Source organism: Prionailurus bengalensis, chromosome B2 (genome assembly GCF_016509475.1).
Source record: "Prionailurus bengalensis isolate Pbe53 chromosome B2, Fcat_Pben_1.1_paternal_pri, whole genome shotgun sequence".
Classification (NCBI taxonomy): Eukaryota; Metazoa; Chordata; class Mammalia; order Carnivora; family Felidae; genus Prionailurus; species Prionailurus bengalensis.
In genome coordinates, this window is record NC_057349.1 from 87,407,423 (window position 1) to 87,427,746 (window position 20,324).

The 20,324-nt window shown below is 38.7% G+C and overlaps 1 protein-coding gene across 1 annotated transcript in view; it reads right to left on the bottom strand.

The window, feature by feature from the left end:
- The window catches only part of MMS22L (MMS22 like, DNA repair protein), a 133,868-nt gene extending 118,099 nt beyond the window's left edge, over positions 1 to 15,769 (bottom strand). Inside the window, exons 1-7 of the mRNA XM_043591973.1 lie at positions 15,635 to 15,769; positions 14,898 to 15,076; positions 13,697 to 13,822; positions 12,344 to 12,393; positions 10,335 to 10,422; positions 10,063 to 10,240; positions 768 to 858 (exon numbers count right to left, since the gene is read on the bottom strand). Coding sequence (XP_043447908.1) covers positions 768 to 858; positions 10,063 to 10,240; positions 10,335 to 10,422; positions 12,344 to 12,393; positions 13,697 to 13,822; positions 14,898 to 15,061 — 697 coding nt within the window. The 5' untranslated portion in view covers positions 15,062 to 15,076; positions 15,635 to 15,769. The remainder of the gene's footprint in view (positions 1 to 767; positions 859 to 10,062; positions 10,241 to 10,334; positions 10,423 to 12,343; positions 12,394 to 13,696; positions 13,823 to 14,897; positions 15,077 to 15,634) is intronic.
- Positions 15,770 to 20,324: the final 4,555 nt, after the last annotated feature.

Sequence of the window (20,324 nt, forward strand, 5' to 3'; positions counted from 1 at the left end):
TCTTGATTTTGGCTCAGGTCATGATCTCACGGTTCATGGGATCAAGCTCCACATTGAGCTCTGTGCTGATGGTGCACAGCCTGCTTGGGAATCTCTCCCTCTGCACCTCTCCCACTCTCTCTCTCAAAATAAATAAACTTAAAAAAAAAAAAAAAGCTGAATGTGCCACTCCAATTCTAAGAATGTATTCTACAGAATAACTTGTACATGTATTCAAAGATGTATATATATACAAGGATCTTCTGTGAAATATCATTTGTAGTATCAAAAAAATAGAAATAACTGAAATATTAAATAGACTTGGCTAAATAAATTGTGACAGAGCCATAACATATAGGCCTTAAATGAATAAAGTAGAGCTATATGTACTAACATGAACACATCTCTAAAAACTATTAAATAAAACATTATACAAAACACTATGACAATACTAATTGTGGTTAGTTAGAAACAAAGACAAAAATTCTACCCATGAGTTTCTATATATGTATACCAACAGAGAGTAAGTATGGAAAGATAAATGGGCCAAACTGTTCTCTTGAAAAAAGGAGTAAGACTTTGACTTTTTACTTTGGTTACTATTTGAGTTAAAATTTTAAAAACTTAAAAAACCCAGAAAGCACTTATTACCTGTAATTTTAACTCCTGAAACCAATATTACATTGTATGTTAACTAAAATGAAAAAAAAAAAAAATCACCTGTAATTTTAAAAAAAATAAAGGCTTAGATTTAAAAAAGAACATAAATTAGAAATTCATAAACTTACTCAATTTTTCACCAAGCATGTGAAGAATTTCTAGCACCAGCCAATGGATATCTAAGTGGAGATGTAATAAATGCCATGATGGTGGAAAAAGCTGTGAATGACATTATCAACTGTGACTGAGAATTCGTAGTACTTTACTAGGTATTTTATAGCATGTCACAACACTCCTCCGTAAGCACAAGGATAAAGAACCAATTAACTACCCACTACTCAAAAGCTCAGGGAGAAACTCTGTCTTGCTCTTTAGAGGACTCTTTCACTAGAGTTCTTTGAAAGCATATTTTCTTCTGATACTTTAGGACAGACTCACCTTGGGGCTGCTTAACAGACTTATATTAAAGGTCCCTTCCAACCAATCTCTGATTTTACTATAGCTGCAAGGCAGTAAAATAATTTTTAACCACTTATTTTCATCATTTTGTTTTAGACTTTCCTATAAAATATTTTAACAGGAGAACTTTAGACTATCATACAGACCCTAATGAGATGCTCATTAAGAAACTGAAGTTAAAAGCAGTGAAGAAATTTACCTTTCAACTCATGCATTAAGATTCAAATCTAATTCTATCTGATACAAAAGCCAGTGCCCTTAACTACTCTGCTGTAGTAGGGTTGTCAATAACCTCCCTCCAGCCAACACTTGGTGTCACCTTAAAAATAAATACAATATACATGTTCTATTAAGAGAACAAGGAAGGGGCACCTGGCTGGCTCAGTTGGTAGAACTTGAAACTTTTGATCTTGGGGTTGTGAGTTCAAGCCCCACATTGGGTGTAGAGATAACTTTAAAAAAATAAAACCTTTAAAAAAAGGGGTGGGGCGAGAACAAAGAAGAATTACAGAGAGGGACTTGCCGTACCAACTATGCAAACAAAACAAAATGCTATACTAATAAAACAGTATTGGCTCAGGAATAGATAATAAACAGAAAAACAGACAAACAGAAAAAATAGGCAAAAGAGAAATAGATAAACCTGGTATCTTAAATCAGTGGGGAAAGCATGGGCCATTCAATAAAAGACCATTTATTAACTTACTCATTTGCAAGAAACTAAAGTTAGATTTCCCACCTCACAGAGTATTTTTAAAAAAGAGATGAATTAAAAAGATGAATGTTAGGGGTGCCTGGGTGGCTCAGTCGGTTAAGCGTCCAACTTTGGCTCAGGTCATGATCTCGCGGTCCGTGGGTTCGAGCCCCGCGTCGGGCCCTGTGCTGACAGCTCAGAGCCTGGAGCCTGTTTCAGATTCTGTGTCTCCCTCTTTCTCTGACCCTCCCCTGTTCATGCTCTCTCACTGTCTCAAAAATAAATAAATGTTAAAAAAAAAAAAATTAAAAAAAAAAAAGATGAATGTTAAAAAAAAGTATGTTTTTAACAACAGCACAGAGATGATACACAAGAAAAACCTGACAAATATAATTATATACAAAACTGCAACCATCTACCTAGCAAGGCAGCTTAATTGTCGAAAATAAAAAGTGAACTGATGAAAATATCTATAATATGTAATACCCACATTTCTAATAAAAAAAGTATCTCTAATAAAAAAGTTCCTACAAAGTAATAAAAGATGCTTAACAAAAGTAGCAATTAAATCAACACTTCTCATATATAAGATAGGTAAAATCCAAAACACATAGTCATGAAAGATATTACTTTGTAAGATTTTTTTGTTGTTTCAGAAAAGAAAAAAGTACTTTAGTGTATGATTTTTTGTTTACATGTTGAAGACTACATTGCCCTGCTTTAAAATTCAGTCTTGGGAGTTGCGGCAAGATGGCGGCTTAGGAGGACGCTGGGCTCACCGCACGTCCTGCTGATCACTTAGATTCCATCTACACCTGCCTAAATAACCCAGAAAACCGCCAGGAGGATTAGCAGAACAGAGTCGCCGGAGCCAAACGCAGACAAGAGGCCCACGGAAGAGGGTAGGAAGGGCGGCGAGGCGGTGCCCGCTCCACGGACTGGCGGGAGGGAGCCGGGGCGGAGGGGTGGCTCGCCGGCCAAGCAGAGCCCCCGAGTCGGGCTTGCAAAAGCGGAGGGGCCGGGCGGACTGTGTTCCGACAGCAAGCGCGACTTAGCGTCTGGGAGGTCATAAATTAACAGCTCTGCTCGGAAAGCGGGAAGGCTGGAGGACAAAGGGAGGGAGAGCTGCTGAGCCCCCTGACAAGAGAGCTCAGTTTGGTGGGGAACAAAGGCGCTCGCCAGCGCCATTTCCCCCGCCCATCCCCCAGCCGAAATCCCAAAGGGAACCAGTTCCTGCCAGGGAACTTGCTCGCTCCGTGCAAACACCCAACTCTGCGCTTCTGCGGAGCCAAACCTCCGGCAGCAGATCTGACTCCCTCCCGCTGCCATAGGGCCCCTCCTGAAGTACATCACCTAAGGAGAAGCGATCTAAGCCTGCCCCTCCTGCCCCCGAGCACCTTGCCTACCCACCCCAGCTAATACGCCAGATCCCCAGCATCACAAGCCTGGCAGGGTGCAAGTAGCCCAGACGAGCCACACCACCCCACAGTGAATCCCGCCCCTAGGAGAGGGGAAGAGAAGGCACACACCAGTCTGACTGTGGCCCCAGCGGTGGGCTGGGGGCAGACATCAGGTCTGACTGCGGCCCCGCCCACCAACTCCAGGTATACACCACAGCACAGGGGAAGCGCCCTGCAGGTCCTCACCACGCCAGGGACTATCCAAAATGACCAAGCGGAAGAACTCCCCTCAGAAGAATCTCCAGGAAATAACAACAGCTAATGAGCTGATCAAAAAGGATTTAAATAATATAACAGAAAGTGAATTTAGAATAATAGTCATAAAATTAATCGCTGGGCTTGAAAACAGTATACAGGACAGCAGAGAATCTCTTGCTACAGAGATCAAGGGACTAAGGAACAGTCACGAGGAGCTGAAAAACGCTTTAAACGAAATGCATAACAAAATGGAAACCACCACAGCTCGGCTTGAAGAGGCAGAGGAGAGAATAGGTGAACTAGAAGATAAAGTTATGGAAAAAGAGGAAGCTGAGAAAAAGAGAGATAAAAAAATCCAGGAGTATGAGGGGAAAATTAGAGAACTAAGTGATACACTAAAAAGAAATAATATACGCATAATTGGTATCCCAGAGGAGGAAGAGAGAGGGAAAGGTGCTGAAGGGGTACTTGAAGAAATCATAGCTGAGAACTTCCCTGAACTGGGGAAGGAAAAAGGCATTGAAATCCAAGAGGCACAGAGAACTCCCTTCAGACGTAACTTGAATCGATCTTCTGCACGACATATCATAGTGAAACTGGCAAAATACAAGGATAAAGAGAAAATTCTGAAAGCAGCAAGGGGTAAACGTGCCCTCACATATAAAGGGAGACCTATAAGACTCGTGACTGATCTCTCTTTTGAAACTTGGCAGGCCAGAAAGAATTGGCACGAGATTTTCAGGGTGCTAGACAGAAAAAATATGCAGCCAAGAATCCTTTATCCAGCAAGTCTGTCATTTAGAATAGAAGGAGAGATAAAGGTCTTCCCAAACAAACAAAAACTGAAGGAATTTGTCACCACTAAACCAGCCCTACAAGAGATCCTAAGGGGGACCCTGTGAGACAAAGTCCCAGAGACATCACTACAAGCATAAAACATACAGACATCACAATGACTCTAAACCCGTATCTTTCTATAATAACACTGAATGTAAATGGATTAAATGCTCCAACCAAAAGACATAGGGTATCAGAATGGATAAAAAAACAAGACCCATCTATTTGCTGTCTACAAGAGACTCATTTTAGACCTGAGGACACCTTTAGATTGAGAGTGAGGGGATGGAGAACTATTTATCATGCGACTGGAAGCCAAAAGAAAGCTGGAGTAGCCATACTTATATCAGACAAACTAGACTTTAAATTAAAGGCTGTAACAAGAGATGAAGAAGGACATTATATAATAGTTACAGGGTCTATCCATCAGGAAGAGCTAACAATTATAAATGTCTATGCGCCGAATACTGGAGCCCCCAAATATATAAAACAATTACTCATAAACATAAGCAACCTTATTGATAAGAATGTGGTAATTGCAGGGGACTTTAATACACCACTTACAGAAATGGATAGATCATCTAGACACACGGTCAATAAAGAAACAAGGGCCCTGAATGAGACATTGGATGAGATGGACTTGACAGATATATTTAGAACTCTGCATCCCAAAGCAACAGAATATACTTTCTTCTCGAGTGCACATGGAACATTCTCCAAGATAGATCATATACTGGGTCACAAAACAGCCCTTCATAAGTTTACAAGAATTGAAATTATACCATGCTTACTTTCAGACCACAATGCCATGAAGCTTGAAATCAACCACAGGAAAAAGTCTGGAAAACCTCCAAAAGCATGGAGGTTAAAGAACACCCTACTAACGAATGAGTGGGTCAACCAGGCAATTAGAGAAGAAATTAAAAAATAGATGGAAACAAACGAAAATGAAAATACAACAATCCAAACGCTTTGGGACGCAGCAAAGGCAGTCCTGAGAGGAAAATACATTGCAATCCAGGCCTATCTCAAGAAACAAGAAAAATCCCAAATACAAAATCTAACAGCACACCTAAAGGAACTAGAAGCAGAACAGCAAAGGCAGCCTAAGCCCAGCAGAAGAAGAGAAATAATAAAGATCAGAGCAGAAATAAACAATATAGAAACTAAAAAAACTGTAGAGCAGATCAACGAAACCAAGAGTTGGTTTTTTGAAAAAATAAACAAAATTGACAAACCTCTAGCCAGGCTTCTCAAAAAGAAAAGGGAGATGACCCAAATAGATAAAATCATGAATGAAAATGGAATTATTACAACCAATCCCTCAGAGATACAAACAATTATCAGGGAATACTATGAAAAATTATATGCCAACAAATTGGACAACCTGGAAGAAATGGACGAATTCCTGAACACCCACACGCTTCCAAAACTCAATCAGGAGGAAATAGAAAGCTTGAACAGACCCATAACCAGCGAAGAAATTGAATCGGTTATCAAAAATCTCCCAACAAATAAGAGTCCAGGACCAGATGGCTTCCCAGGGGAGTTCTACCAGACGTTTAAAGCAGAGATAATACCTATCCTTCTCAAGCTATTCCAAGAAATAGAAAGGGAAGGAAAACTTCCAGACTCATTCTATGAAGCCAGTATTACTTTGATTCCTAAACCAGACAGAGACCCAGTAAAAAAAGAGAACTACAGGCCAATATCCCTGATGAATATGGATGCAAAAATTCTCAATAAGATACTAGCAAATCGAATTCAACGGCATATAAAAAGAATTATTCACCATGATCAAGTGGGATTCATTCCTGGGATGCAGGGCTGGTTCAACATTCGCAAATCAATCAACGTGATACATCACATTAACAAAAAAAGAGAGAAGAACCATATGATCCTGTCAATCGATGCAGAAAAGGCCTTCGACAAAATCCAGCACCCTTTCTTAATAAAAACCCTTGAGAAAGTCGGGATAGAAGGAACATACTTAAAGATCATAAAAGCCATTTATGAAAAGCCCACAGCTAACATCATCCTCAACGGGGAAAAACTGAAAGCTTTTTCCCTGAGATCAGGAACACGACAAGGATGCCCACTCTCACCGCTGCTGTTTAACATAGTGCTGGAAGTTCTAGCATCAGCAATCAGACAACAAAAGGAAATCAAAGGCATCAAAATTGGCAAAGATGAAGTCAAGCTTTCGCTTTTTGCAGATGACATGATATTATACATGGAAAATCCGATAGACTCCACCAAAAGTCTGCTAGAACTGATACAGGAATTCAGCAAAGTTGCAGGATACAAAATCAATGTACAGAAATCAGTTGCATTCTTATACACTAACAATGAAGCAACAGAAAGACAAATAAAGAAACTGATCCCATTCACAATTGCACCAAGAAGCATAAAATACCTAGGAATAAATCTAACCAAAGATGTAAAGGATCTGTATGCTGAAAACTATAGAAAGCTTATGAAGGAAATTGAAGAAGATTTAAAGAAATGGAAAGACATTCCCTGCTCATGGATTGGAAAAATAAATATTGTCAAAATGTCAATACTACCCAAAGCTATCTACACATTCAATGCAATCCCAATCAAAATTGCACCAGCATTCTTCTCGAAACTAGAACAAGCAATCCTAAAATTCATATGGAACCACAAAAGGCCCCGAATAGCCAAAGGAATTTTGAAGAAGACCAAAGCAGGAGGCATCACAATCCCAGACTTTAGCCTCTACTACAAAGCTGTCATCATCAAGACAGCATGGTATTGGCACAAAAACAGACACATAGACCAATGGAATAGAATAGAAACCCCAGAACTAGACCCACAAACGTATGGCCAACTCATCTTTGACAAAGCAGGAAAGAACATCCAATGGAAAAAAGACAGCCTCTTTAACAAATGGTGCTGGGAGAACTGGACAGCAACATGCAGAAGGTTGAAACTAGACCACTTTCTCACACCATTCACAAAAATAAACTCAAAATGGATAAAGGACCTAAATGTGAGACAGGAAACCATCAAAACCTTAGAGGAGAAAGCAGGAAAAGACCTCTCTGACCTCAGCCGTAGCAATCTCTTACTCGACACATCCCCAAAGGCAAGGGAATTAAAAGCAAAAGTGAATTACTGGGACCTTATGAAGATAAAAAGCTTCTGCACAGCAAAGGAAACAACCAACAAAACTAAAAGGCAACCAACGGAATGGGAAAAGATATTTGCAAATGACATATCGGACAAAGGGCTAGTATCCAAAATCTATAAAGAGCTCACCAAACTCCACACCCGAAAAACAAATAACCCAGTGAAGAAATGGGCAGAAAACATGAATAGACACTTCTCTAAAGAAGACATCCGGATGGCCAACAGGCACATGAAAAGATGTTCAGCGTCGCTCCTTATCAGGGAAATACAAATCAAAACCACACTCAGGTATCACCTCACGCCAGTCAGAGTGGCCAAAATGAACAAATCAGGAGACTATAGATGCTGGAGAGGATGTGGAGAAATGGGAACCCTCTTGCACTGTTGGTGGGAATGCAAATTGGTGCAGCCGCTCTGGAAAGCAGTGTGGAGGTTCCTCAGAAAATTAAAAATAGACCTACCCTATGACCCAGCAATAGCACTGCTAGGAATTTATCCAAGGGATACAGGAGCACTGATGCATAGGGCCACTTGTACCCCAATGTTCATAGCAGCACTCTCAACAATAGCCAAATTATGGAAAGAGCCTAAATGTCCATCAACTGATGAATGGATAAAGAAATTGTGGTTTATATACACAATGGAATATTACATGGCAATGAGAAAAAATGAAATATGGCCTTTTGTAGCAACGTGGATGGAACTGGAGAGTGTGATGCTAAGTGAAATAAGCCATACAGAGAAAGACAGATACCATATGGTCTCACTCTTATGTGGATCCTGAGAAACTTAACAGGAACCCATGGGGGAGGGGAAGGAAAAAAAAAAAAAAAAAGAGGTTAGAATGGGAGAGAGCCAAAGCATAAGAGACTGTTAAAAACTGAGAACAAACTGAGGGTTGATGGGGGGTGGGAGGGAGGAGAGGGTGGGTGATGGGTATTGAGGAGGGCACCTTTTGGGATGAGCACTGGGTGTTGTATGGAAACCAATTTGTCAATAAATTTCAGAAAAAAATAAAAAAATAAAAAAATAAAAATTCAGTCTTCTGATCTTTTTTTTTTTTTTTAATTTTTTTTTTTTTCTCAACGTTTTTATTTATTTCTGGGACAGAGAGAGACAGAGCATGAACGGGGGAGGGGCAGAGAGAGAGGGAGACACAGAATCGGAAACAGGCTCCAGACTCTGAGCCATCAGCCCAGAGCCTGACGCGGGGCTCGAACTCACGGACCGCGAGATCGTGACCTGGCTGAAGTCGGACGCTTAACCGACTGCGCCACCCGGGCGCCCCAGTCTTCTGATCTTCAAATAACCTTTCTTTTCACATTTGCCTAATTAAAAAGCCTATGAATGGCAAAACTTAGTTTGAGAGCCTTTCTTTGGACACAGTCTTTATTTCTGCTGTAGATAAAATATTTTTATTTTCTTATGTACTTGATGAATATTCAGAAAATATAAACCAGTCCAATTTATAGAGGCCAAAGTGAAGGAAAAATATCCCTCCTTCCATAATCTATCCATGAATTTTCATTAAGTGACATGATTAAAAGCAATTATCTATTTGCTTTCTACAGATTAGACAGATTAACCTGGGAATTCAATTGGGACTCTATTTACTTTTAATATTATATATATTGGTCCCTGATAAGAAGAGTGCATTTTTTTTGTTATTGTTCTATTTCACAGAAATATATAAACATTTATTTGTACATTACATTTTGGCAAAGTTACATTCCTAAAAATAATGTTATTCAAACTGGTAGAGTCAAACAGAATGAAAGAAGTTGAGATTTCAGGGAATATTCCATAGGGAATTACAATTTGCCATTCATATAAGCTCACATTTTCCTATGAAGAATTTGTTAATTACATCTATAAACTGGGTCATGCTATCAGTACAAATTTTTAAAAGCCAAACTTCAGGGGAACCTAGGTGGCTCAGTCAGTTGAGTTCAGCTCAGGTCATGCTCTCACTGTGTTGGGATCGAGCCCAAGTCTGGATCTGCACTGCATGCATGTGCACACTCTCTCAAAATAAATAAGCTTAAAAACAAACAAACAAACAAAAACCCCAAACTTCAGTAGGGATGATTACCACAGGTAGAAAAAAAGGGCACAATCAAAACAATCTTAAATCCTATTTCAGAAGGTTTCAAAGAACAGACATTATGATACAGTTTTGAAAGTGTAACTTGTATAAGGTGATCTTGAATCTTACTGTAATATAAACTAGGGTTTGCCCAAGCCTTTATCAATGGGAAAAATGATATAAATTTTTAAAAATGGAGGTTATTTTATTTGCTTTGAAACTTTTACTCATTTGCACGTTATAAATTGGAATTGAGAATAGCTATCACCGATTTAGTGCATATTATATTCTAAGCACTTTAATTTTAATGTACTTAATTGTCCTAAATAACTCTAGGAAGCTTTATCAGTTATACAATGGGGAGATTGAGTCAAGAGGTGTTACTTGCCCAATGGCACATAATTAAAAAGAGGAGCCAGAATTTCAACTCAGGGAGTCTGGGCTGCACTCTTGACTAATTTCCCTCATTCTTGAATGAATACTCTTTGTGTGAAGAAAAAACTGATGATTTAAAAATTAAATAAAACAAGTCAAACCTTAATCTGGTTTTGATTTACAAATGCTCCTAGATTAATATTGGCAAGTTCAGATAGATGTCCAACATATAAGAGCAATCCATGAAGCTCATCAACCAACACAGAGGGAAACTGTGCCTCCAAAGTCTCATAGGGATGGACAGGAACATGACTCTCAGCATTCTGTACTTTCAGGTACCTAAAAAACAATTACATACATAAATAACCAGAGTCTGGATGAACCTGAACTCAGAAATTCATGCGGTGATCAAGATACTCTTTTGATATCCTACCTAAAGATGAAAACTTTAACATAATGAAGAAATGTCACACACTGCTGCCTAATATTGTCTGCTTTGCTGTGTAGAATTGATATCTTCCCTGAAACAAAATAGATAAGTGTTATCTTAGTTTAAATAACTGATCAGTGGGCAGTGACCAAAAAAAAGTTCTGTAAGCCATACAAGCAGCAATTCATCATTTGTGATTTCATCCCTTTAAAATTCATCACTATCATACATTCTGATTCCCACCAAAAATAATTACCACTTTCTGCTCCCTGAATTTGTTTTAACATACCTCAGTGATTTTGTTTATACAGTTGTCTCTACCTGGAACTCCTCCTGTCCCCACAACTTTCACCTATTTTCTTCCTCATCTTTGTAGACCAAGATCCGGCATCGCTCTGTGACAGGCACACTAACAGACGAAGCCCCTGGCTCCACAGCAGCTTATACAGGCCACTATTACTACACTTGTCCATGTACCACACTTATCTACGCTCGTGTGTCTGTATGTCCTACCAACTGCAAACTCCTCAGCAGCATATTTTTCCACTTTGATTCATTATCACCTTACACAGTACCTGGCATGCAGCAGGGACTCAGGTGATAAATAATACTCAACATTTACTGGGCACATACCGAGAAAACAAAACAAAACAGCCCTGACAGCTGATAGCTAACAACTAGGTCATGAAGTTCCCTACTGAAATTAAAGTTTCCATAAAATATCAACAATAATCAGACAGGGCCACTCTGTGATTACAGTGAAACAAGACAAAAACAAAACCTCTCTGTAATCATGTCTGAATACAGAAACAAGGCACTATGTAATCACAGAAAAACAAAATACAAAAACAAACTCCTCTTGCAGCTAACATGACTCCTGCTTCTTTACTAATTAGAACCCCCTCTAGCCTTTCTTTGTTCCATCTCCTAGACAAAAATTAACACATTTTTTTTTTAATTTTTTTTCAATGTTTATTTATTTTTTGGGACAGAGAGAGACAGAGCATGAACGGGGGAGGGGCAGAGAGAGAGGGAGACACAGAATCGGAAACAGGCTCCAGGCTCCAAGCCATCAGCCCAGAGCCCGACGCGGGGCTCAAACTCCCGGACCGCGAGATCGTGACCTGGCTGAAGTCGGACGCTTAACCGACTGCGCCACCCAGGCGCCCCAAAAATTAACACATTTAATTCATGACACTCTCCCTGCTTAACAGCATCCAATCCAAAATAAAGTCCAAGCCCTCTTAAACTCTACTCCAAATCAGCCAATAGAGTGTAAACACTATCACAATCCCCTCCCTATTCTCTGAGAAGCCCCAACTGTTCTTCATGATCAGTGAGCTACTAAACCTTTCATTGACCAAAGGTGTGTTCCAGGTGATCTTTAGTTGGTGGGCATCACTAACAACAGATGTTAGCCTAAGCACTTCACATCCGGGATATCATTTAATCCTCACAAGAACTCAATGAGGTGGGAACTAGTACCTGGTGTGAGACCAACAGTTAACTAAGATTGGAACCTGGGCTGACCACAGTGCCATGATTCTAATGACTACACTGTACCAAAACTGACAAAAAGGAGAAGCAGCTAGCCTGCGCTAAACCATACTGCCCTTCAATTCTCTTCACTCCTTTCACTATACTGAACCCTCCAAATCAGTAATCCATTAAGGTCAAAAACAAACAGAAAGAAGACAGCATGAAGTCTGGTGATTTCTCTTATAAGCTCTCCATCCCACTCCCCACCCTCAAAGCAAGTTGCTAATTCACTTCAGAACTGTTTAGTCTTAAATCAATTTTATCACAAATATGGAAAAATACTATAAATCTCAGCTACAACAAAATTTAAGTGTCATATTTTTTCTGAACACCAAACACTATCCTGAACCTCTAATCTAATGGTTCTTCCTCTGTATTATTATGATATCCCAATAATGCATCATAGACAGATGTGCAATTCACTGTAATGGGAGTACCATTCCTTTTTGCCATTAAACATACTTAAAACTTACCAAAATCACAGCTGGCCTGTAGTAAGGTTTCCAAGTTGTATAGCTGTTGCCTAATTTTAAAAAATTGAAGTTGAGAGTTAATTTCCTCACAGTTTAAAGCATGTAACAGTTAAAGGCATAATGTTTCCAAATCTATTACATAGCCTTAGTGCTACATAGCCTCTCATTTATGGATGATGTTTAAAATACTTTGTGAATGTTTATTCAGATAGCGAAGACTATGAAAAGATAGAACATGCTTTTGTCTGGCCTTCCAAAAAGTATCTATTAAAAGCTATATATATGTATATGTAATTATAAATACCATAGATTTCACTATCAATGAGATACTGTGTATCCTTAAAAGTTAATGATACTTATATAAAAATCCTAGGTTAAAGTTATATACTGAAATGTTAAATTGTATCAGACAGTTCTACAACAGTTCAGAAAAGGAACAGAATAATTTAGAGTTATCAAGGAAAGATATATAGATGTCCCCGCTGAATTCTTGATACTAATCTCCTGTCATTCTTCCTAGTTGCCTTTTTTTTTAAATGTTTATTTATTTCGAGAGACAGCATGTGTGTGAACAGGGGAGGGACAGAGAGAGGGAGTGAGAGGGAATCCCAAGGAGGCTCTGAGCAGTCAGTGCAGTGCCCAATGCGGGGCTCAAACTCACAAATTCTAAGATCAAGACCTGAGTCGAACGCTTAACAGACTAAGCCTCCCAGGTGCCCCAGGAAATGCTTATTGAAATATTTAAGAGTGAGATAACATGATGCCTGGATTCTGCTAAAAATACTTAAACCAAAAAAAGGAGGGAAAGGAATAGATGCAGGAAATGCAATAAAACCCTGATGTTTATTGCTACTCAGGGAGGATACGTGAAGGTTCATTATGGTAGTGATTCTACATTTGCATATGTTCGAAAATTGTTAAAATTTTTAATGTTGTCCAAATTAATCATATTACAGTCTATGTGGACAAAGTCGGAATTCATTCTCTAAAACTCAGTGAAACATTATGACGATTCAGCAACAAAAGTAGTATTTCAGTTTGCTTCCAAAATATAATATAGTTCAAAGACTTAAACATTTGTCTTCAATACCTGATGTCAAATATAGAAGAATAAAAAGTCTGAAAAATAATAAAGACTCACTAAAACAAAAGACAAAACTCATGAAAATCATTCCTCCATCAAACATCACTACTTGATTGTTGTACTGATAATCAAGAACATGAACAACACTACAGGTGCTTTTGTAATACTGACATTAACAACCACCCAGCAAAGTAACTTACAAAACTGAATAGCATCTACGCTCAAAAGCAGTTAAAAAAAAAAAACAAACAAAAAAACCCAAAACATACCTAAATAAATGGAAGAGCACTCTAGATGAATTCACTAATGCTGTTTCTGTAACCCACTGAATGCCAAATATTTCCACTGTATCTTCTTCAAAATTAGTCGGTAAAGGATCAAGATTCAAAATTAACCTGAAAGGAAAACCCTGATTTAATCTCATAAAAAGTATGCTAAATCCCATACTATGGCATACCTTTTTTTGTCATTATATTAATGCATATTGTACATGACATGTGGACAATAATGTCAAGGTCATGATATGCCTTGATACCTGATACCTTACCTAGTCAGGAATACTACATTTAGGCTGTATGAAAAATTCAGTCAAATACAGTGATTAAAAAAAAAAAAAAGTATAACTAAAGAGCAATGTAACTCAGGGAAAAATCTCAAAAAGAAGTCTAAGGAACATACTTTTGCCTGTGATCTTAAGTTGAGGAATTTCATCCTTTGAGGGGACATTTAATTTTTAAAACAGTTGAAAGTTACTCTAAGCCATGTCTGGAGCATAATCAAACTTAGTAATCTCTTTTAAGGTATCAAACAAGGAACAACTATAAAATCAACAAAAATGGTTTCCTTTCTGGCTGAAACTGCTTCAGCAGGTACTCCCAAAATATTTCAGTAACTGCAGTTTTACTGCAATTTGTGTACATCTGCCCAAGGCAAGAACTTTGAACAACAGCATTCTTGTGAACTTACACAATCTGGCATAATTTCTTCAAAAGTTAAAACAAAAATAAGTCTATAAGACTTCTGTGTACAGATACACAGAATTAGAACTGGGGCAAAGACAACAAAAAAATGTGCATGTCTAACTTAAGAATTACTGTGAAGCTCCACAATATTATTTCATGTTTTAGAGGGCTATACCATTTCAAAAAACCCAGCTAGTTCGGAATTCAGTTTAAGCAAAAGGGAAATTAATAGCCAGCTTCCTACCCAAAAGCTGAGGTAGCAGTAAAATAAGAAAACATAGGTAGCCAGAATTTCTTCCTAATATCCCAAAATCTTTTAGGTATGCTCCAACCAGGAAACCGACAACAGAACTGACAGCCTGAAACCATGTGATATACAAAAACGTTTTATAAAAACGCTGCTTGAACATCGAAGTTTAACGGACTGAAATCATAATTAAGGAACATTCCTCACACACTGCTGAAAAATCTGATAAGGGAAAGATAAAGTCTCCGATTTTTTACCCACCGCTTAAGGGCTCCGCTAGAAAGGTAGGACTCTCCAGAAAAATGACTTCCTCCTCCTCGGTTGTCAAAACCACAGGAAAAACATGGGGGTTTGCACCAGTCTGTCCCCAGCTCCAGTTCCAAGCTGTCAGTCAGGAACATCGACGCGGCGGAACAGTTATCCATTATGTACTTCCTGTCCTGAAATGTTTGGGATTCATAATCATTCAGGACTCCAAAGAAATTGTGATAAGATTCCAGGAGATGGGGCCAAGAGATTGGGAGTGACCTCCGAAAGTTCTCAAAACGTCCCCCCCAAGCACAAAGAAAAAAGCCCGAGAAGCCAATTCCTCAACTCTCCCCACACCGACACCCCGATAGAAAGGCTGTTTCTATTTAGGTAGAATGCACCCCCGACTGGCTGTGGCAGGAACTTCTTATCTGCTCTCTAGGTTCATCTCTGCAGCCCGAACAGCGAGAAAAGAAATGTTTGCAGGACAGATCCAGCTTAAACTCCCGACCCCGCCGGGTCCTGCGCAGCCCGCTACGTTACCAAACCGCACTGAACCAGTTTCCCATCAGTGAAGTGGAAAAGCTCCCTTGCACTCTCCGTGGGGCGGGGGGAAGGATCAGGACCGCCCGACGCCAAAGTTTAGTTCTCCCCGCCGGGAGGCAAGTTCCGCCAGCGCGGGCCGGGCACAGATCGAGGGAAGCAGGTGTCCTGCGCACCGAAGCGCCCCTCGTTCGGTGACGGCGTACCGGCTCACACTTTCGGTCCCGGAGATCCGCCCCAGCTGTCCAGTCTAGAACCGCGGCGTCGGTGGGGTCTAAATAAGAAACAGGCGAAATTCCCGCCACGGCGGACGCGCGCTCAGGAAGGGCGGGGCCACGGCGCAGTCCGCCCCGGAGGTCGGCTCGTGACGTCTACGTAGGACCCGCCGGCTCTCCGCGAATTCTCGCGAGAGTTTGTCTGCCAAGGAATAAGTGCGGCGAGCTGCTTTTTGTTTTTTCAGTGAGTGTGTGCTTGTAGCTTTAATTGGTTCCTTTGGCTGGAAGGTGGGGCCTCACCGGGCAACGAAACTGGTACCGAGGCTGAGGTGAGCAAGGCCTAGGGACAGCTGGGTTTTCTTCGGGCAGGACCCAAGTAAGGAGTATTGCTCAAGTGAGCCCGAAGCGGGTGCTCATTCACACCCAGAGCGGCTCCATAATCACTTCTTGCCGCGCTGGTGCCCGCAAGTCCTTTGTTGAGATCGAGGATGCCTATTGTTAATGTTTTGTGGGCAAGGCAAGTGCAAAAATAAACTAATCCAGTGTATGGAAGCACTGAATAGGTCAGATGTCCCTTGCTTTCGATATACAACTGTTGCTCTCCTTATGTGCAATACATCTGGACATGTTTAAGTCGCTTAAACTTGGTCGCTTTTGTAAAGGTATAGCCCATGTGCAGCATTTTTATCTTTTGAAAGTATTCTTTAAAATCTACTAAGAAGACTTTCCAGTCTAAATCAGAGATAACACTTTTAGGCATGTCAGGCACTTCAAATTCAAGAAAAACAGGAGAATTGCTCATTCATTCGTCTTATAATTTTGAGTGTTCCCCATTGCCCATTGCTCCAGAATAGTTTGTCCTGTGTTTAATTCCTACACAGGGAACCTGTCATAACTCCTCTGTTCAAACCAAATAATGCACATTTTCTAAGAAATGGGATGAGGTGAGGAGAAAAACATAATATGACCTCTATTCTGACTGCAACCTAGGGATACTGTGATGGGTGTTATGTCCATTATGTACAGATGATGTGCCCTGCGGCTTGATGCTTTGTTGGGTACCGCTGCAGCTTTTTTTATGGTTCGTGTGGAGTTCTAGCATGACACATAGTGTCATCTACAACAATCCCTAGGAAATAGTGCCTAGTTATGAGAATATTGGGACCTGGCACTGTGTTTAGGAGAATTGGGTCAACAGATAATTATTTCTTCCTCTAATCAAAACATGCAGATAGATTCCTTTTTCCTTTTTCAAGCATCTGATGAGTGATCAACTTGGTTGAACCAGTGAGTAGAATGAGAAGAACCAAATAACTTCTTTGTAAATAATTTAAGCTAGTACTGTAATGCATATCAGTAGGAATCCCTGACAAATTAACAGCATACTCAAGAGAGGTAATTAAAGATAGTTTAATCAAAGGGCCATTTTTAAAGATATGGACAGGGTTATTGGAAAACAAAAAACTAATGGTGAAGCATCCAGAACTCATCAGAGTCCTTATCATCCTTAAGCCTAAGAGATTTGGGGACAGAGTGATTACTAGAGCCCAAGGAGATGTACTGCTGTGGGAGACATACTGCAGTAGGAGACAGCCACCTACCTGAGGAACATAGCTACGACCAACCTCCAACCCAAGAGGGAGGAGCTAGAAGGATTAAGTACCCAAACCACTTTCCCTCCACACTTCAATGTCCCAACTGGAGTTTTTCAGTGGCTGCAGCCAACCTAAAAACAGAGGGCAAGCATGTAAGCTATAAAGTTCAGGCTCCTAGACTAGAGTCCAGGCAGAAGAGAGATAGAGAGCGAATCTGACAAAAAGGGGTAAATTTTATATCAAAAAGACATAACAATACTAAATGTGTAACAGAGCTTTAATATATGGAAAGGGAAAAATATTATTACTTAGAGGAGAAATACCCAAATCAATAATTGCAGACTTGAACACTTCTTTCTCTCTAATTGGTAGAACAAATAGATTAGTATAGACTTAAATAGTACCACCAACCAACTTGACCTAATTGATAGATTTATAGGTGACTCAACCTAACAATAGCAGAATACACATTTTACAAATGCACACAGAACATTGACTAAGGTAGACCATATTCTTTGCAAGAAATCAAATGTCATCAACTTTAGAAGATTGAAATCATACAAAGTATATTGTCTGACCACAATGGAATTAACCTAGAAACAAATAACAGAAAGATATCTGCAATAAATCTCTCAATATTTGAACATTAAGTAACACACTTCTAATAAACCCATGGGTCAAAGAAGAAATCACTAAGAAAATGAAAAAAATATTTTGAATTAAATGAAATGAAAGCACAGTAATTTTTTTTATTTTAACTGCTTACGTTAGAGAAGAAAAAAGACCTAAGTTAATGATTTAAATTTCTAAAGAAACTAGAAAAAAAAACCAGCAAAATAAAACCAAATCAAGCAAAATGAAGGATATAAAGAGAGAAAAAAATGAAATGAAACAGAAGAATAGAGGAAATAAATGCAATAAAAAGGTGGTTCTTTGAAAAGATGAATTTAATTGATACACTTTTTAGCCAGAATTATCAAGAAAAAGGGAGAAAACACAAATTACTAATATCAGGAATTAAAGATCTGTCATCACTACAGACTGTTACAGACATTAAAAGGATAAGCATATTAGCATTTTTTTATGCCAACAAACAGATGAAATGGACAAATTCTTTGAAAGACACCAACTGCCAAAGCTCACAAAAGAAGAAAAAGAAAACTTGAATGGTTCTATATCCATTATAGTAATTTTAATTTAAAAAAAAAACAAAACTTCTGGGGCACCTGAGTTGACTCAGTCACTTGAGTGCTGGCTCTTGATTTCAGTTCAGGTCATGATCTCACGGTTCCTCATGGGGCTTTGTACTATTGGCACAGAGCCTGTTTGAGATTTTCTCTCTCCTCTCTTTGCCCTTCCCCTCGTGTGTGTGCACTCTCTCTCTCTCAAAATTAAAACAAAACAAAACAAAACAAACAAACAAAACCACAAAACTGTCTCTGGAGAGCCTGGCTGGCTCAGTAGGAGGAGCATGTGACCCTTGATCTCGAGGTTGTGAGTTCAAGCCCTGTGTTGGTTATAGAGATTACTTAAATAAATAAAACAAGATAAAAAAAAAAAAAACAAAAAAAAACTCCTCTCTCTTTCTCACCACACACACTCACACACACACACACACACACACACACACACAGAGTTTTTTCAAGGAACATTCCAGGACCAAATGGCTTTACAATTGAATTCTCCCAAACATTTAAAGAAGGAATAATAATCACTTCTCTACTAACTCTTCAAGAAAATAGAAGAGGATGAAATACTTCAAAACTCATTTAATGTGGCAAACATTATACTGATATCAAAACATGACAAAGAAAATTACAATACAATATCATTCACATGGAGACAGAAATTTTACCAAATAAAATCCAGCAATATATAAAAAAAAGATTACCTATACTAAGAAAATCAGGTTCATTTTGGGAATGCAAGTTTGGTTAAAGTTTCTAAACACAATCATGGCTGTTCATTATATCAACAAACTAAAAAGACAAACCATGTCCTCACCTTAATCTGCAAAAAAAAAATCACTTGAAAAATTCAGTATCCATTCATGATAAAAACTTGGCAAACTAGGAATAAAAGAAAATTTCCTAAACCTGAAAATGGCAACTTTGGCAAACCTATTGAAATCATGAAAATGAATGCTTTCTCCAGAAGACTGAGAACAGGCAATGATGTCTACTTTTGTCTACTTCTATTCAACATTGTACTGGAGATAACTAACCGATCCAAAGGGTATGAGACTGAAATAGATGGAAAAGGAGAAGGTAAAACTGCAATCATTATCAGATGGCATAATCATTTATGTAGAACATCCTTAAGAAAATACAAAAACAGATACTAGAACTAAATATATTCAGGGTGGAAGCATTCAATGTCAGTATACAAAAAAGGATTGATTTTCTAGACAAGCAATGAACACTTAGAAATTACAATTTAAAAAGCAATACCATTTTAATAGCATCAAAAATTCTCAAAGATAAATCTAACAAATATAAACAGGATTTTGTATGCTGAATATTATATAATATTGCCAAGAGAAATTTAAGAATACCAATTAAATATAAAGATATAACATGATAGTGAATTGGAAGACTCAATACTATTAAGATTTCTTCCAAAATTTATCTACAAATTCAATGGCATGCCAATCAAAATCCCAATGGTTCTTCCTTTTGTAGAAATTCACAAATGCTTTCAGAAATTGATATAGAAATGCAAAGGATCTAAAATAACCAAAACAATTTGGGGTAAGAAGAATGTTGGAAGATTCACAGTACCTGATAAAGCTACAATAATCAAAACAGTATGGTATTGGGGTAAGGATAGACAGTCAATGGAACAGAATAGAGGGTGTATTCCTGGAATATCTGTTTTGTTAGGGTTAGTGACACTGACCCCAAGTACAGTTAAAAATCCACATGTAACTCTTAACTCCTCCAAACTTAATTACTAGTAGCCTGTTGTTGACTGGAAGCTTACAAATAACATAAGTAGTTGGTTAGCTCATATTTAGTATGCTATACATGTTATATACTGTATTAAAATAAGCTAGAGAAAATTTTATTGTGTATGAGAGAAAATAC